General features: G+C 34.0%; 1 protein-coding gene across 10 annotated transcripts in view; it reads left to right on the top strand.

Moving 5' to 3' along the window:
* LOC148607487 (uncharacterized) overlaps positions 1-17725 on the top strand; it is a 36329-nt gene extending 18604 nt beyond the window's left edge. For all 10 annotated transcript variants that reach the window (XM_088546870.1, XM_088546875.1, XM_088546874.1 and 7 more), the window contains one exon: positions 15798-17725. In XM_088546870.1, coding sequence (XP_088402996.1) covers positions 15798-16396 — 599 coding nt within the window. In that variant the 3' untranslated portion in view covers positions 16397-17725. The remainder of the gene's footprint in view (positions 1-15797) is intronic.
* The last annotated feature ends 2 nt before the right edge of the window (positions 17726-17727 follow it).

Genomic DNA, 17727 nt, shown 5'->3' with positions numbered 1-17727 from the left:
TAACTACACCTGATCTTATTTAATATTGCTAAATTGTAGTCATTTAACATATTAATTTTGGCAGGATCAGTAGGATAGGAGTCGGTAACCGTCATGCAATGTAGACATACACCATCTTTGATTAACAGAAATATCAACAGTTATAGTTTTAGCCTTGAGAGTAGTTCAGTCATTTCTGTTTTCTGTACTTCTCTGACAGTTATGATAGATGATAGTAATTTGGTGCAGTGTATTGGTACATCTATATGATAACCATGGATAATCTCTATGATTGAATTTATATACGCACATTATATTTTAATCGTAATTATATGAAGATTTTTCGTATCGGCTTACTCAATGCTTTGAGGAGTGAGATATATAGATCTTGGGCTAGCTTGATTGAGCCCTGTAACAACAGCTTCATATATGTATAGGCATATGAAGTTGATATCACATATTGACACACGAATTTCAAAAGACATTATAAATTGGGCTATACATGTATACAATAATTCAGATATTATAGATGCCCATACATTGCATTATCATAAACAAGACTCAATTGTTGATATTTCAATGACTTCAGGTTGTTCCAAATGTGTGTTGTCACTTCTTTTTGGCAATACAATGCAAAAAGTTGCCGATTAAGTTTAAGCTTGCTTATATAATTGAAGACACAATGGTTATTATAAAATCAAGAAATGGTATGTAATACGAAACTCTCTAACGTTGACAAGTAATGGCGCATTGTTTTATGAATGATCCATGTGTATAAGATTCTATCCCTCTTTTTTAATTCAGAAATGGTTGTGGATTTGAAAAAAAAAACGCGTTTCTGTATTGTCAATTCAGTTTAAGTTTGGTCACTTCCGTTTGGAACGGACGATCAAAACTCAAAGACGACACTCGATTGATAGGTATAACAAGTACTATCTTTAAATAAAGATAGCCGACGCAGTAAAATTTGTTCTTTTAACATAATAACACATGGCATGCAATTTCAATTTTCGATACAGTTTTTTCGAACGCCACTAAGTTATCAGTATTTGGCCAATCGGGGAGCAGATTTGCGATCAGGTGACTTGCCTTTCCATGGAAGAGCGTCTTTAAGGTCAAAGGGTACAAAGCGAAACTATACCGACTGCGTCGGAAAAAAAGTCGTGATCCCATTAGTAAAATAAGTGATAACAATATTTGAACCAATCATTATTCATGTACTTTCACCATGTTTTGTGACAGTAAAGAGCATATCTCTGTTTTAGCTTTATATAGACGAAATTATTTTTTCTTTAAAATCCTTCTAATACGCAACGATAAAGTTGCACTTGGAAATATATGAACTATTGGCAGTGCGTTTTGTGCTTGTTTACTTGGATACAAAGCTGTTTGGTGTAACGTTTTAGGGTTGACAATAATATTGCCATAAAATCATTTAATTTTCCACTATTTTATAGCCCACTGAATATAAAGTGTAGCATAACTATCATATTAATTGTTTGGAATATATTAACATTATACATTTTATTACTTGCATCAAGTTATACATATGAGTGTTGCTTGTGGTGCCAGTAGAATGATGAATTTAGATATCTCTAGTTGTTTCTTTTAACTATCGTAATTAATCATGATCGCCATGATTTTCTTTGGAAGAATTGTACGATGCTTCATTTCGTGTTGTGGAAAATTTGTCGAATAGGCAGGAATAATTCAAAGCGCAACAAATATTTTCCTTCATCCATGTTCAACTTACAAATTGCGTATTATTTTTCTCCCAATTTTTTGCTCTCATTTTGCGTTACTAGTTTCGAGTTATAAAAAAGTAATGTAGTTGGTTTTTTTTTAAAGGATAAAAAATATAGAATTGCAAAAAAATAATCTGGATGCTTTTAGGCATAAGTCTTCGGATTTGTTTTGCTTTCATAGAGCGAAAATTCCGTATCACACTGAAATATAAAACCAGCAGAATAGGTATAACAAATACTCATTCTGGTTTAGAGTACAGTTGCGATCACTTCTAACCTCTCTTCGATCCTGTCAGGATTCGCTGTCATAGAACAGTTCCAAACTGTCAGAAACTGTTCTGACCCGCGACACACCTTGTCAGAGTCTGTCAGGACTTTGGACAAGCTCTGTCATAATCTGTCATGGGTCCTGACACCCTCCTGTCAGGAACTGTTCTAGGTAGAACAGATACGAGGATTAAAAGAGTTCCTGACAGATTCTGACAGTCATTAGCTCGAGAATACTTCTCTGGCTGAATTATATACAGTACATGTACGTGATTACGAAAAAAAAGCGTAGCACCCGAATCCCTATTCGTACAACGGAAAGGAAGCCTTGCTATGTTTAAACTTGATTTTTTTCAGTTTTTTTACCCGACTTGATGTATGGCATGCAGTATAAACAAATATAATTGCCTGCTGTGCCTGCTACGCCCCTGACTTTAAAGAATTTGGACTGAATTCTTTTTGGTTGAAGATCTAGACACCGGTATGATACAGAGTACCTATATATATTGACAATTTTAAACAATTTACACAGAAATTTTATACCTTTATGGAACTTTTAAAGTGTTCACACTCATACACTTTGAAAGAATATGATATTTTTGAAGAATTTTGACAGGAATACATGTCAGTCACTCATATGCTAGTTGTACTGAAAAAAAAAATAAGCATTTTAGTCAAAAGTTTTTTTTAAAATAAAACTGCTCGCATTCATACATTTTGTAGAATTTTTAGAAAAAAAGGTGTCACAGTCACTAATATGAAACTAACATTTTTAATTTCTACATTTTCTAAATATAAGACCATGTAGGTAAATTAGAAATGTTCACACTCATATTCGTTGATGAAAGTGGCATTTTGAAAAATTTTGACCGAAATATTTAGGTATCAGTCACCCATTTCATGCTGAAATTATCAATTTTAACATTTTTAGAATGATTTGTAACCCTTATGTTATTAAAAGTACCTTTCACTCAAAAAGTATTTTGTCAATCTAGAACTTTGTGAGAATTACCAAACATCTGAAAGTTATATCGGTTACCACCTTTACACTTATAGAACAGAAATTAAATAAGTAAATAATTTGATTTAATTAATAGCACAGGTGTATGACAGAATGTAAAAAAGTTATACACGTAAACCATGATAATTTTTTATCGATGAGTGACTGGACCGTGATCGACAAAAATTGGAACATAAACAACGATCGAGTGATTGTGGCATGATGATCACGACGAGCTCTGTCTATAAAATTGGAAATTCAATGTAAATTTTGAAATCAAGATTTTTTCCTCATCGGATTAGCTATTTTATATTAGTCACACAGTTTCATTTATTAATGGCGGACTTCCTGTTCTAAATTACGTCACACAGATTAGAAAGACTGTCCAGGGGTATGAGAGTTTAGAACAGCTTTTCGAATTTTCTTTGTCACAACCCAGGACAGTTTCTGTCAATATCTGTCAGGGAATAGGGCAAAATGTGTCCTGACCCAGGACAGCCTCTGTCAGACCCTGTCAAGATATGTCAGGATTTCTGTTCTATCTGCTATCGTAGAACAGAATTCCTGACAGATTCTGACAGAATTTAGGATAGATTAGAAGTTATCACAACTGTACATGGGTCTTCCCTTTAGGATTAATAGTCTTAATTTGAAGCTATGTGTATTTTTCCTGCCCGGGCTGTCAGCATTTTTATCGCAATCAATTTCATTTAGCCATGCAGACCAATTTTTGGTTGAGTAGTTTAATTAATTACAATGCTAAGCCTTGCTTAACAAGTTAAATTAGCTTCACATTTTGGAAATAAGTCACTTCCGGTGTTTTCATGAATGCAAATTTCAAATCAGGTTTACCATAATCGAAGTCTCAAAACGGCTTGCTGGTCACTGGTAATCAACCTAACATTCTTAGATCTCTATGTGGGGATTAGAGTGATCCAATACCAATCTCTATACCATGTATATCCAAGAGTCTGATTCACTCACAAATTACAAACTACCCTACACGGAAACACTTATGTATCTATGCTTAAATTTATTGTTTTCTTTAATTTTTTTTTTTTTTTTTTTTTTTTTGCAGTTCCAAAGCTCATTCATGCTTGTGTACCTTTGAAATTAATCTTAATGCCACTGCATTATATAGGGCGTCTATCTTTCATCGATACAGTAAATTACAGATAAATATAGAACAAGAAAAGAGCACACCCTTTATAATGTTTTGAATGTCGTTCCGCCAACCATCTGTATGTCTTTTCTTAAAGATGAAGATCTTTATGCTTCTTTAAGTAAATCTACTTCTTAATCATTATTACTCTGACTGATTATCATGATACACATTAGTGAATACCGAGACAGATGTACGAACTATCATAAACTCCTCCTTGTCTTTGAGTCTATAGTACATGATCGCGTGCACTAAGACTATACTGGTACATGCAGAGGCGGATCCAGAAATGCATTAAAAAGTTGGAATTTTCCTATTCAAAATTGTTGCCCGATTATGCACAAAATTAGCAATTTTTCCAACAAAAGGATGGTTTTCAATCTCTGGACCCTCCACCGCCTCCCTCCCTCCCTCCCTCCCTCCCTCCCCACCCTCTTGGATCCGCAACTGACATTGCTAAATTAGCTAATACAAATCAGTTCAGTCTTTATAAGACAGATTGATACATTTGGAACATGTCAAATCAGACTCACTTTGAAACTAGATAGTTATATCATATAAGACATGTCGTCGGAATGCGAATTCTATTGGTTACACTAAAATAGTTAAAAGAACGAATCTTTAGTGTCGATACCGACAATATCAACATGTTAAACCTGGATAGTTCCGATGTCGAATTTTCATTTTTTTTTCTGCTGGTCACGTGGTATCTTTGGTATGATGATATTGACATTGAACCCACGACCTCTCACTCGTATTCCACCATTTTTTTTTCTCCGGGGCGTTCCAAAAGTGTTGTAGTGCCTCATGATTGTGTTAGAAACAAGTCATGATCAAAACTTTCCAGGAATATTGAATAATTATTCTTATTTGATATGTTTACAACTCTCAAATGTATGTTTTAGAAATTGAACTCTACGAAAAAGTGATACCTAAATGTCAGGTGTAAGTTGGGGATATGTTAAAACAATTGAAATGAAGTAATAAGGTCCTCCGGGATTTGTACTTCAATATATTTGCAAATGTTGTCAGAGAATTGGGTCGTTACTTGAATATAGCATGCATGCCAGGTACGTAGCCGTGTAAATTTTAGCTCACTAAAATCTATACCTACCAAACGTATTTTTAAATGTGGGTTTAATAAACAAAGTTTTTTTTATTTGTTGCATGTTTCTTTTTTTTTCTTCTCATTTCTTTTCTTTTGGCTGTATGATTCTTTACATCTACTCGAGTGATACAAAGGTCACTAAGTGTCGGTCTTGACTTGTGTATATATTTTTGCTTATCTCTCTGTTTGTCTGTCCGTCCGTCCGTCTGTCTGTTTTCGTATAACATATACATTGTAAGCTGTACCCATACATTCCATCTGATTATTTACACAAACGGATCAAGGTTATTGTAATCTTGTCTTATCGAATTTATTTTTTTTTATTTTTTTTTCTGTTCGTGGTGATTGTTTAAGCGCCTTAACCCGGGCGTTGTGTATCATCTTTTAATTTGTTTACTTAATTTTCTTATCAAACTGACTAAATAAAATAGAGCATTAATTTCTTATCTTTTTTGCAAAACAAAAACCCAGTGGTTCATTTTTTTATCATTTCTTCATTAAAAAAACAAATCGGGTCTTCAGCGACGTAATAAAACATTGCTTTGTTGTAGATTTCGCTTTTGATTTTTTTTCAAATTCGAAGATGGCAGACATTAGTTACTTCTGTCTAGAAAAGACAAAGCAATAGTGATATTAATACGTCTGAATTTTTAAGTAAATTCAAGATGGCAGGCTTGCATTACGTCTTATGTATAATTAACGACATTCACACATGCTTATAATAACAGGGGGCGGTCTATTGTAGTATATAATGACTTTCATCCTTAAATCCGCATTAGTGTTCACTAATTACTTAGATTTTCCAGACAGTTGATTTCCTTTGTAATGTAATTTGCAGAAGTAGAATCACAAGCAAGTGGGGGATGAGTCACTTTTTATGAATCCCTAGATGTCCTCAGTGTGCGGTTTTCAATTAATTGTGTCATCACAAGAACGTTTGCCAAGAATCGTGTTCCATTAGATAAGAATCTCGTTTACCAAACTTATTTTTAAAATTTATCAGACTGTTATGAAAATTTTGAAGAGAAACACCAATTCAACGACACATTCTTCAAGTTTAAAACATTGAACTCTTAAAAATTTTCGATCTGCTTATTTTTGTTATTAAATCAGTATCAATCCGAACTACTAGACAGTTCTGACTTTGTAATGTCTTGAAACTGTTTTAGATTTTGTCGTGTTAGCTCTATTCTTTGAGTCAAACCTCATGGAGATGTTACCATCTTTATTTCTATCGATACTTAACTTAGTTTTTTTTTTTTTTTTTTTTTTTTTGTTTTTTTTTTTTTTGTTTTTTTGTTTTTGTTTTTTTTTTTAAATGTAAACAGATATGGCCAAGTTGTTCTGATTCTTTGCACAATAGTGCGTGTACGTGATATATGTATTTTAAACTTACGGTTTAATTGCAAAATTGTCGTACATATATAGCTGTAGACGTTTAACAAAATTACATTTAAAATAAGAATATCATTCCCGACATTGTTACATGTAATAAATTAAGAGAAAAAAAATTAAACGAAGTCACTTTCATCCTAGTATGCCCAATTTTCTAATTACTGCTAGTGTCACTCCAGAGAAATGCTATCAAGGCATTACCTCATAGCAGTGTAACACACTAGTTGCAGAATGAATAATCAGATACTTGTACTTAGAAGAGATAGCTTAGTTTCTGCTTACGTGCATACATATAGGACAAAGTAGGGCTTTTCTTTAAATAAATTTTACTCAATTCAATCCAAACTCCTCCGGCTTTCTTGCTATACAAAAGAAAAACCTCGGAGGCACCAGGCGGAATAATCTGTCCGGAATTTGTCCGATTCGATTCTAAAATTATAGTTAAACTAGTTGAAAGTTTACCATTACTTAAGGTCTCAGTATTGTATTAATTTTCCCATAGACTTCTATAGTGAAGTGCATAGTTTTAGGATTTTTTAAAAAATATGTAAATTGATTCAATAAAACTTTCACTTATGTAGCATTTCTAAGGACATGTGAAAAAATAATTTCCCGCAAAGAAAATAGGGTGAGTCCACGAAGATCGGACAGAAAAGTAGTCTTGAACTATAAATAGCCATTTTCCCTACTTTCACTTTCGTTTTGCACTCACCAAACCAACCTTTTCAGTGGAACATTTTTATGAAATTATGTTAGATTTTCTTTAAAAAGAGTTCTTCATCTTACAGTGTGATGTTTGCTCTATTTTATAAGTCATTGTTCATATCTTTTGATCTTTTGACAAAACATTAGTTTGTAGAGAGGCAAAAAAAATGCACTATATTTTTTTTATAGCATCCATGTTTTGACGTACGCCCGCTCAGGGATATGCAATATGATACTGGTACCGTTATTCTTAGCTCCTCGCGTCACGCCAAAATTCTTTAAAGAGTTATTGTTCTTTATTTCTAGAGATCTTACTATTTTTAGCGTCATCATGTGGATGGAACTACTTTTTTTATCACTACAATACCGGCAATTTTTTGAAGAATCAATCCGAGGTTATTTTTAGAGTTCGGCGGAAATGGCCGGGTATTTCGTCCGGATTGAACTCAATGTTAGACCAACTTGAATGTATTCAAAGGAAGTGTATGCTTTCCAATTTTAATACATCCATTAATGTCACTATATCAGGGTTCCGGTTTATACTTTGGATTGACAATCTGAACACTTGTACTCGATGAAGTACCTTGTAAGGGGGATTGAGTCGCTGTATACGACGACAGTTGGTACGTCCAAAACCTATACATTAAGATGGTGTATTCAAGTCGCGTTCATTTTCATGACTATTAGATTTCAAAAAGCAACTGTTAGTGCGTCACATTTTATTACTTTTTTTTAATCAATAATCTACAGTTTTATTTTCAACTTTGGCGTAAAAAAGTTCCCATAGAAACTTATGCTGAATATATACACTAATAAATTTCTTGAAAGGTCAAACTTGACAAGCAAATCTCTTAATAATTTTTAGTAATTATTTTAACAAATATGTTTGCGTCAATGGCAATTGAAAGATTTCCAACTCATCGCATTAACCAGATTTACTGCTAACCTTAACTTTTTACAACTTGAACAAACCGTTAGTAACTATTTCCAAGTACGACTGACGACCTCGATTAACCAATTTCTTATGTGACGTCAATTAGTGCCTTACAACTGCGAGGCTACACGTCACTTTACACGTGCGTATGATGTTAACTAGCAAAAAATACCAACAAGTAATGTCTAAGGCTAATGACGCCGTTTCATTATATCACATATTTTCTTTTCCTCGGCTTCTATCCTGAGTTGTATAAATAAACGCTTATCTTTCTGAATACAAAGGTAAAGGTTGAATTTGATATATTCTGATTATCAAGCGAACTTGCAATGGTTACGGTGCAAGTCTAATTTGCATTTGTCTTTTGCTTCTTCACATGACAGTGGAAACGGTTAAAATAACAAACTACCTGCCTATTGATACAGATTTTAGCCAGACCCATTGTCTGATTTAAGCCAGAACTCGTGTTGCTCCCATTTCGTGGTATAAGAAAAGTCGTAACATGGGAGTGAGGAAATATCTGGCTAATTTCTTTGTGATAAAAATTCTCTGTAAACCACAAACAATAAATATGTAAATATGTACTTTTCATTCATGACGCGTAAAAAAGACTTAAGTCCTGACTTCTCTGGATATATAAAGGAAGTTCTGGAAATCTGTATCAATTCAAGGCATGTGTGTTTTAAAAGGTGCTCCTTTTTCAAAGAATGATTTAATTTCAATTTATATATTAACTTTTGTACGTAGTTTCCTTTTTTTGTGGCAAAATTCCGAAGAAACAAAAAAACAAAAGAGTCGTCTGCAAAAAAAATTTTGTAGATAAATTAAACTACACGCTGCACCAACAGCGTTACTGAGGATGGTATACGACACTTCAGTGCATGAATACCGAATTACTGAACATTAAAAAAACGGATGTTGCGCATGTTAAATTGAATGATTGTTAAATTTATCAGCTGCGACATCGAATAACGTCTGGCTTTTGTTTTCCCTGATAAGAACACCCCTTTTCAGTTCAGTTAAGTCGAACATATAGAAACTACTACGGCATTGTCACTTTTCGAGAACTGTGTACTTTGTAATAGGTTATGCGTTCGGTTACTTACTTGCGATTAGAATGTCTAAGTGCAAACGTCATTTACTGTATAAACTCAAGTATTTTTCCACTCATATTCCATTTCAGTTCAGTTAAATTACCCACACCAATGTTAAGATAGGCGTGGTTTTCTACATTTCAAAGTAGTATGCCTTTTTTCTTGCTATAGCACTTGACCCCTGCTCACCATAGTTTAAAGTTTAATTACTTTTTAAAATTAGTTAGTTTTAGTATGGTTTTTTTTATTTAAGATATCGGTTCTGGTGTAAATTGGATACATCTACCTGCAAAATAACTAAAAGTGTTCACCTGTAACTTGCTGGAAAGTGAAGAAAAATTTATACAAATTTCATACATGTACATACAAAAAAGGGTGTTTTAACTGAAGAAAGTATTTTAAATTAATTGGAATTAATAAAAGTTAATTAGTTTTAGTCAATAACATACCCTTCTATATTCTTTTCATAAACATTTCCTATGATGGGTCAACTAAGATTCAACCACATTGGTTTGTGATGGTTAGTTAAAAAACCCCTTCAATCGTACGAATTATTGGTTTTGTTGCAGTATTGTTTTTGAAAATTCTGAAAAAAATTCTATGATGTTACAGTTGAAACATACCAAAGTACTGGTGTTGCTAATATTGGAATGTTCTCCTGTATTGCAATCGCAGGTTACCCGTGGGACATTGCCCTCAGGGACATTCTGAGCCTCAATCGCCGTTTTATGCTTCTGAGGAACAGCAATGGCATTGTGTGTGAAAGATTATCCTATTTAAGAGTAAAGGATTGTCTGGAAACGCTCCCACATCAACGTCCGTGTAAGAGTATGGGTGAGTGGCAACCAACATTACAGGACCGAGTTTTTTGGTCTTGTATTCCAAGGGTTGGTTTTTGCCACTAATTGAACAGCCAGATTTACCATCCATCACCTACTAACAGAACCCGGTACGGATAGATCGTGCCAGACCCTGAATTTATGTAGTCAAGGTCGTCACAAACTCACAACAGTTGTAACAAGTGCAATTGTGACGACATCCTTTTTTTCTCTTATCCTACTTATACCGGTAAAATTCCACAGCGGTTTTGAAAGAGAAATCACCTTTATGAAAGTAATTTGAATTACCCAATACCTTACATAAAAAGATAACTTCTAAAGAAAGTAGAAACGCCCTAGGGCTGTGTCTTCTCAGTCCTAGAAACCTGACGTAAACCCGGGGTTACTGGTAGCATGTGTAAAACATTATCTTAATCTGATGTTTGTTTATAACCTGTAGGTGATAGTAATTAGTATAGACGCATATGTTTATTATACACACTAATTGTCGGGTTGTTATTTATTAAGAACACAATTGGAACTGTATCTAAGGGAGGTAATCACTTTGCGTGGTAATTTTCAGCGCTCTCAAATCAAAGAAGTGTCAATTATTCGGTCGGACGATTGTTATCAACCTAGACAGGCGATCGGTCATCCCAATTTATTTCTGAACTGTTTTTTTTATGGCACAATATTAGACCACCTTTTAACCTTTGTCTACCAACTTGTATTGGTATGATGTTTATTATTGAAATCGAAGTAATGCATATGGATTGATACCACTGTCACAGTGACTGATACCAAGTATATTGTAAAACGAGTACAATATTCCACTTCGAACTCGAGCATCTATTTCTATATAGCTTCGTCTGCAGTTTTTAGGTATAAATTTAAAATGTTTCATAGCAAAGATATGTGAATGGGGTTGCATAATACATGTAAAACGTCCAAGGGTGTGGGCCGGTTAAGGCCACAAGTGAGTCTAAAGCAAAGTCCTCATGGGGGTCAAAGACTGAATCACCCGACAGAACTAAATGTTTAGAAATTTATCAATATTTATAAAGGAAACAAATACCTAAATATATTTAAGGAGGTAGACCTAGGGTAAGGGGCATAACTCATGAAATCAGTGATATGTTTGTATCATATTCAATTTCACCAAAGCCTCTCAAGCTTTCATTTGAAGCAGAATAAAATAAATCCAAGTTAATAAGATGCTTACATAAGATTGATGTTAAATGCTGAGTACAAACGTTCCAATGATTTTTAAGAGTTGTGTCCCTTACCCTAGGTCTACGTCCTTAAAATACTATTTTTGATGTAAAATAAATACAAACAATTTTTTATAGGAATGGGTATAGGTGCATCCAATGCAGTCTTGAATTTATCCTTGAAAGGGTATATACATGAAATAACTTGAGGCGAAGGGGGATGTTCCTAGTATCATTTCACGGAAAAAATATGTCATATAGTTTGAACCATCCCTGTTATTAAGTCCGTGCAATGGAACGGTAGCAGTATTGACTAAACACAAAAGTTTAAGTCATACATTGCACAAATCTTTGGTACGCTTTGAACATCTGTGGAAATCAGTTTACATAAATGTCATGTAAGCATCTAAGTAACTTAGATTCCATTCTGTTTCAAATGAATACTTGACAGGCTTTAATAAAGATGAATACGATACAAACATATCACAGATCTCAAGAGTTATGTCCCTTTACTTATATTTATCTCCTAAAAATAATTATCACAGCCTCTAAAGTTCAAAAACGATTACATGTACCACACCGGAAAGACTATCATCTTCATTGATAAATAGTCCCATTCTTAAACCTATTGCCCACTTCAACCGAACTTTATCTCGAGTATTTCCTAGTAATAAAGTGATTTCCGTTAATAGATCGTTTGTTGTTAATGAGTCCTGCTGTAAATATATTACGTACAAATTCCACAGAATAAACAAATTAACGTTAAGACAATATTAGTTGCTGTAAAATTACAGTAATTGCTATTAAGCAAGCAAGAAAAATGAAAATGAAAATAGAAACACATGGCAGTAGTATGTATAGCATTTTGGTCAGGTAAAATAAGAAAAATGTGAGATGCCATCAACAGGTTGAAATGGTTAACTGGGGCTTCTATAGACAAGGCAATACACGTACCTATTTTAGTATAATATGACTCTTTTGAAACTTGACGGGTAACGGCCAAACTTTTAACATTCAATCTTGTGCAATGCTTTGTTGGTTGGTCTTTGAGTCCAGTTTAAAAGTGGGGATACAGGCATACATCATAAATTTCCGCGACAAGTAGGGGTAAGCTAAGCTACTTCCTCATGGTGAAAAAAATCGCTTTAAAATCATGACCGGCAGTCACAATTCATCCGTTTTGCTTTTGTTTTGGTTAGCAAATCATGAATTTGGGTTGCTTATTTTTAGATTTTTTTTTTAAGGGAGTAGTTAAAGGGATGTATTCGTTTTGTTTATACGATGTAAAAGTCTTTATTTAAGAAATAAATCACGGAAACACCATGTAGTCATCGTTTTACCACGGGCTGGCCATTTAAATAATGACATTAATGGCCAGCCCGTGAAAACAGTGATCATAGGAGTTTCCGTGATTTATTTTGATTCTAATATGACTAGTTTCTTCTTATTTTATTTTATTTAGACGCAGCTGATGTGTTGCACGAAATGTTGACCATGTGTTCATTACTGTTTTACCCATGATCGCCATGATTGTGGTCTAAAGAGCTTTGAAGCACGCCATATTAGAATTAATTGTCTTTGTATTCAAGAAGTTTAATAATTATTTGTAGGTGGTGGCTTCAATACATTTGTTTTTCTACCGCCCTGTACAACCAAAAAGAAAAAAATGTGTTGCAAACATTACCTTTATCAAACATAGTAAGCTTTCAGCGTTCAGAATAAAACTTCCAAAAAGGGGGCGCGGTATCACGAGGTGTACTTGGCTAATTTTACATGTCCTTACTCAAAGACTTAAAGTACTTCAAAGACGGCACTACTCACTGAACCCACGAAAGTTTCTAAATTTAGCTTGATGAGTGGTGAACCTGAATATTAAACTAATTGTAATGTTTCATTATCTAATAAAAACACGGTGCATTCGCATCTGTTATGGAAAATAGAAACCAGTATTCACGATGCACCCGCCTTCTCAAAACAAACAGAAAAACATTTAAAACATAAAAAAGTAACAATACACAAATAAAAGTGGCTTTATAATTACTTTGAAGGTTCTTTTTTCAAAACAATGATGTTGATTCAGTATTGCTAAATATATTAACATTTGGCAATGAGAATCTTCTACTAGTCAAAATCAATTCTTTTATCAGCTGACTGTATTTTTATGCTAAATAATCATTTAATGATTACGATCAAATATGCCTGTAAGACTAGAAAAAAGTGTCTTGAAACAACAAATTACATAATTTAAGATTTTGGTACGTCGAGCGCTTACTTGCATCAAGTTATTAATGAATTGTTCATTTTTTTTCGATCGCACCCGTTTTGTCTTGTCAGTATCACCGGGGCGGCCAGCTCCGCTACACATTTTAAAGTATTTTTAAAAATTAATCTTTTCATCATATTGTAGCTTGTAAGTGAATTCTAGAATCAAGTTAAGACAACATCGTTGATTAAATTATTAATTGCACATTTTTTAAGATGAAGGGTTTAATTAACTCGGGAATGTTAACAGCCTATGAAGCTAGATGTATTAAAAGGAATGAAAGTTAAATGATTTTAAATAAAATAGTTAAGTGCTGTGCCAAAAATAGTGCGTTTTATTAAAAAGGGGTGAGGTAGAGGTAGCAATTGATCTATTTTCTTAAATGTCAGAAGAAAATACCTTTTATTGCTAGATACATCTCCATTGGTACAACAATTTTTCGGTTTGATCAAATCATTGTTACTATACAACGCTTTGAGAGAGATAGGTGCATGTATATTATATAGTGATCATTGCGTCCGTTTATCTATCTGCACCTTTTTCCTTACAGTTTTCTCTGTATAAACAACATTTTACCCCTCCACTTGCTATCAGAAGCTTTGTATATACAATGTATATGCCAAATCGTCGGATTCGGTTTCAGACTGAAACGATATTATCTTCTTGTTTGATGACTTTGAACATACCTTCCCCACTACTTTATATGGGAAGGGGGTATCCTTGAGTGACAACTTTCCTTTTTTTATTAAATTTTAATGTACTTCTCTGTATCTTTGTCGTCAATTCTGAAGAGTTCATCACAGCTTCATATGTGGGAACAGCTAGAGTTTTGCTACTAGCAATTTTCCCATTTCCCTGGGATCTCCTGGAGAAACAAATTGAAATAACAAGTACTCGGCGTTTCTGCGTTTTTCATTATTGGAAAAAAATGAACTTGCATGAATGTACCTACCTCTTAGAGAAACTTGATTTCTTCTATCTTTTCTTATCCAACTGATTGATTGATTGCAATTTAACGTCTTCAGGTAGATATTTCACGCATTTCGGGACGAGAATGTTTGACCAAACGAACAGACCCTACTCTACTAGTCTGAAACGCTGAGTCAGATCCTTATTGTGCTAGGTCACCGATGCTTACGCCCACAGTTAAGCATGTCACCTCACATGGATACATTATTCTCAAAGCCAACCAGTAGCTACTCGATCTCTTATATACCGCATGTGCTAGGTGGAGAAGTAGTGATTTCCAATTTTAGTATTGGTTAGACTCTGTCGGGGATCGAACGCACGACGTCCGGCCCTTGAGGTGAGCACGTAACCCCGACGACACTGAGGCTGTAATTCGTCTTGAATTAACGCCACCCCCTTTTCGTAATCAGACGTATTTTACTTTCTAAACGATTCCTTTGTCATCTATGCAAGATTATGCTGTTCGATCTTGTCCAATTCTCTTTTCGGGTTTAAGATTGAAAATAATAGATCAATACATGTAGCTCATGAAAATAGATATTAAGGAAAATATATTTATACCAACTTCGGACTTCTTACAAACACTATAAGGGTTAGAAAGACATTGATTACCATTTTGGGTCTTGGAGGGTCGATGTTAAGGGTTAGTAAAAACCAGGGATTTTGGTGGCCAAGCACAGTCTTCGGGGTATCCAGCCGAAGCACTCGGTAAGGGTCTGGCCGGTTGCGTTGACACTGTGGCTTACTTCCAGAAGTACACGTGGATCTTGGAGCGGTTCTAATTCATATATATGTGTATATATATTTTAAATCGTCAGTATCTATACTATACAAAATGAAACGTATTTTGTTTGATTAGATGTATTAATCTGCTTTAGTTTATTTTTCAAATGTTTTCAACATTTCCTTTAAAGCTGTTAACTCAAAAACATTGTGATATGATATTTACAGGTGAGGTAATAAAAATATAGCTATAATTATTGTTTACAGTTAGGTCCGTACACTTTTGTTTTGTACGTTTGTTTGTTTTTCTGTTTGGTTTTTCTTTTCTTTTCTATTCTCTTGATATGTCTTCCCTATGTATTAAATACGTTGATATTTGGTGCTAACAAAATTATTTTAGTAACCATCTCTTTAAATTCTTTAGGGTATGGCCATGTGGCACCAAAGACAGATTATGGGAGGATTGTGACCATTGGCTATGCGGTTTTTGGAATTCCCTTAACATTACTGTGCCTTACTAACATCGGCGATCTTATGGCAACTGGATTTCGTATGTTGTACGCTAAGGTATGCTGTGGAATTTGTTGTTTACTTTTTACTCCGAAAAGAAGACGAATTCCAGACCCAGAAAAAGCTCTTGAGGGAGGTAGCATTGAATATCAGGAAGGAAAAGAAACTGTCAAATCCCCGGAAGTTGTTAACGTTCCGACATCGGTTTGCATTCTACTAATGACTTCTTACATTTTGCTAGGCACGTTGCTCTTTTCCATTTGGGAGAAGTGGGATGGAGTTACAGGAGCGTATTTCTCCTTCATAACATTGAGTACGATAGGTTTTGGCGACGTTGTTCCAGGAACAGCTATGAATCAGTGGGAGAATGAGGAAAAATTGGTGTTATGTGCAATGTACTTAGTTTTTGGTCTGTCGTTAATTGCAATGTGTTTTAATTTAGTGCAAGAGGACGTAAAAAATAAATGCAGATGGCTTGGTGCCAAAATTGGTATAATAGACCGAACAAAATAATGGATTAACATGAAGAAAAGTTTATTCTTTGAAACCCCATTAATAATGATCTATTTAGATTATTTCATTACAATACTTCGTAAATGTGTTTTCCCCAAAATTTGTGATATTCATTTTCCAAATCAACAGCGCACTGCACTTCCGGTTCTTAAACGATGATTGTCGTTAGCTAAATAACAGTCTCTAGTGCAATCTTCATAAGCATTTTCTTTTTCAACATTGAGAAATTGAACGATTTTTTGGGGGGTAATTCTCGGTGATGACAGAAATTTTTGGCAAGAAACATAAATTATACTGCTGATCTCTTACACAACGTTGTTTTTTGTATAATAAGTCTTATTTACGCAATTCAGCCTTAACATTGCCGAAAGACGGTTTAAGTCCTGCTCGTTGATTTAAACAAAATCTAAAACTGCATATTCTTTAAGATACTCGTGTTATCAAAGTGTGATGGCTGCATGCATTAACTGTTCTTTTTAAGAGTAAGCACTGAATCGATCACCTTTACACTAAAGTTTTGTTTTGATATTTTTTCAATATTTTTATTTGATAATTAGCAAAAAATTTAAATGTGTTCAACATTAAATGAACCATTATATTGATATCCCTACGCAAACTGGAAATAAAGCTTGCGATAAAGCACCAGTTTCTTCCGTGTCATGCATAACCAAGAAGCGGCTTATGAAAAACTTATAGAGGTCAAGATGTACATGTATAGTATATATCCCAACCATTCATTCATTTAAAAGCTTACATTTTTACGCCGGTTAATACGGAATAATAAATTGCAATATGCAGGATTTACAGAATATTACTGAATCTGGATCATCAATGATAATGATGATCTTCAATTCCATATGGCGATTAAGGAGGTAGACCTAGGGTAAGGAACATAACTCATGAAATCAGCGATATGTTTGTATCATATTCAATTTCACCAAAGTCTATCAAGCTTTCATTTGTAACAGACTGAAATCAGTCCACGTTACTTTGATGTTTACATGAGATTGATGTAAAATGCTGAATAAAAACGTTTCAATGATTTGTAAGAGTTGTGTCCCTTTCCCTAGGTCTACCTCCTAAAGTCTTCGTTTCAGTCAAAGGTATTCGGTTTAGACACATTTCATTTCATTTATCTTAACCCATGTGGTCGGAGCTGGATAGTTGACAGATACATGTACATGATTCATTATATGAATCGTGTCCCATTCCTTTACTGATACTTGTGTTTTGTGCACTGAGTATACTACGTTTATTGTTATTTCTACTTTTTTTGTAGATTTGTTGCCCATTATTCATAAAACATTAAAATATCATTTTATTATGTGATT

This window comes from Perna viridis, chromosome 9 (assembly GCF_037379345.1).
Source record: "Perna viridis isolate PV_CMFRI_1.1 ecotype Kerala chromosome 9, ASM3737934v1, whole genome shotgun sequence".
NCBI lineage: Eukaryota > Metazoa > Mollusca > Bivalvia > Mytilida > Mytilidae > Perna > Perna viridis.
This window is presented reverse-complemented; position numbering and strand designations above follow the sequence as displayed.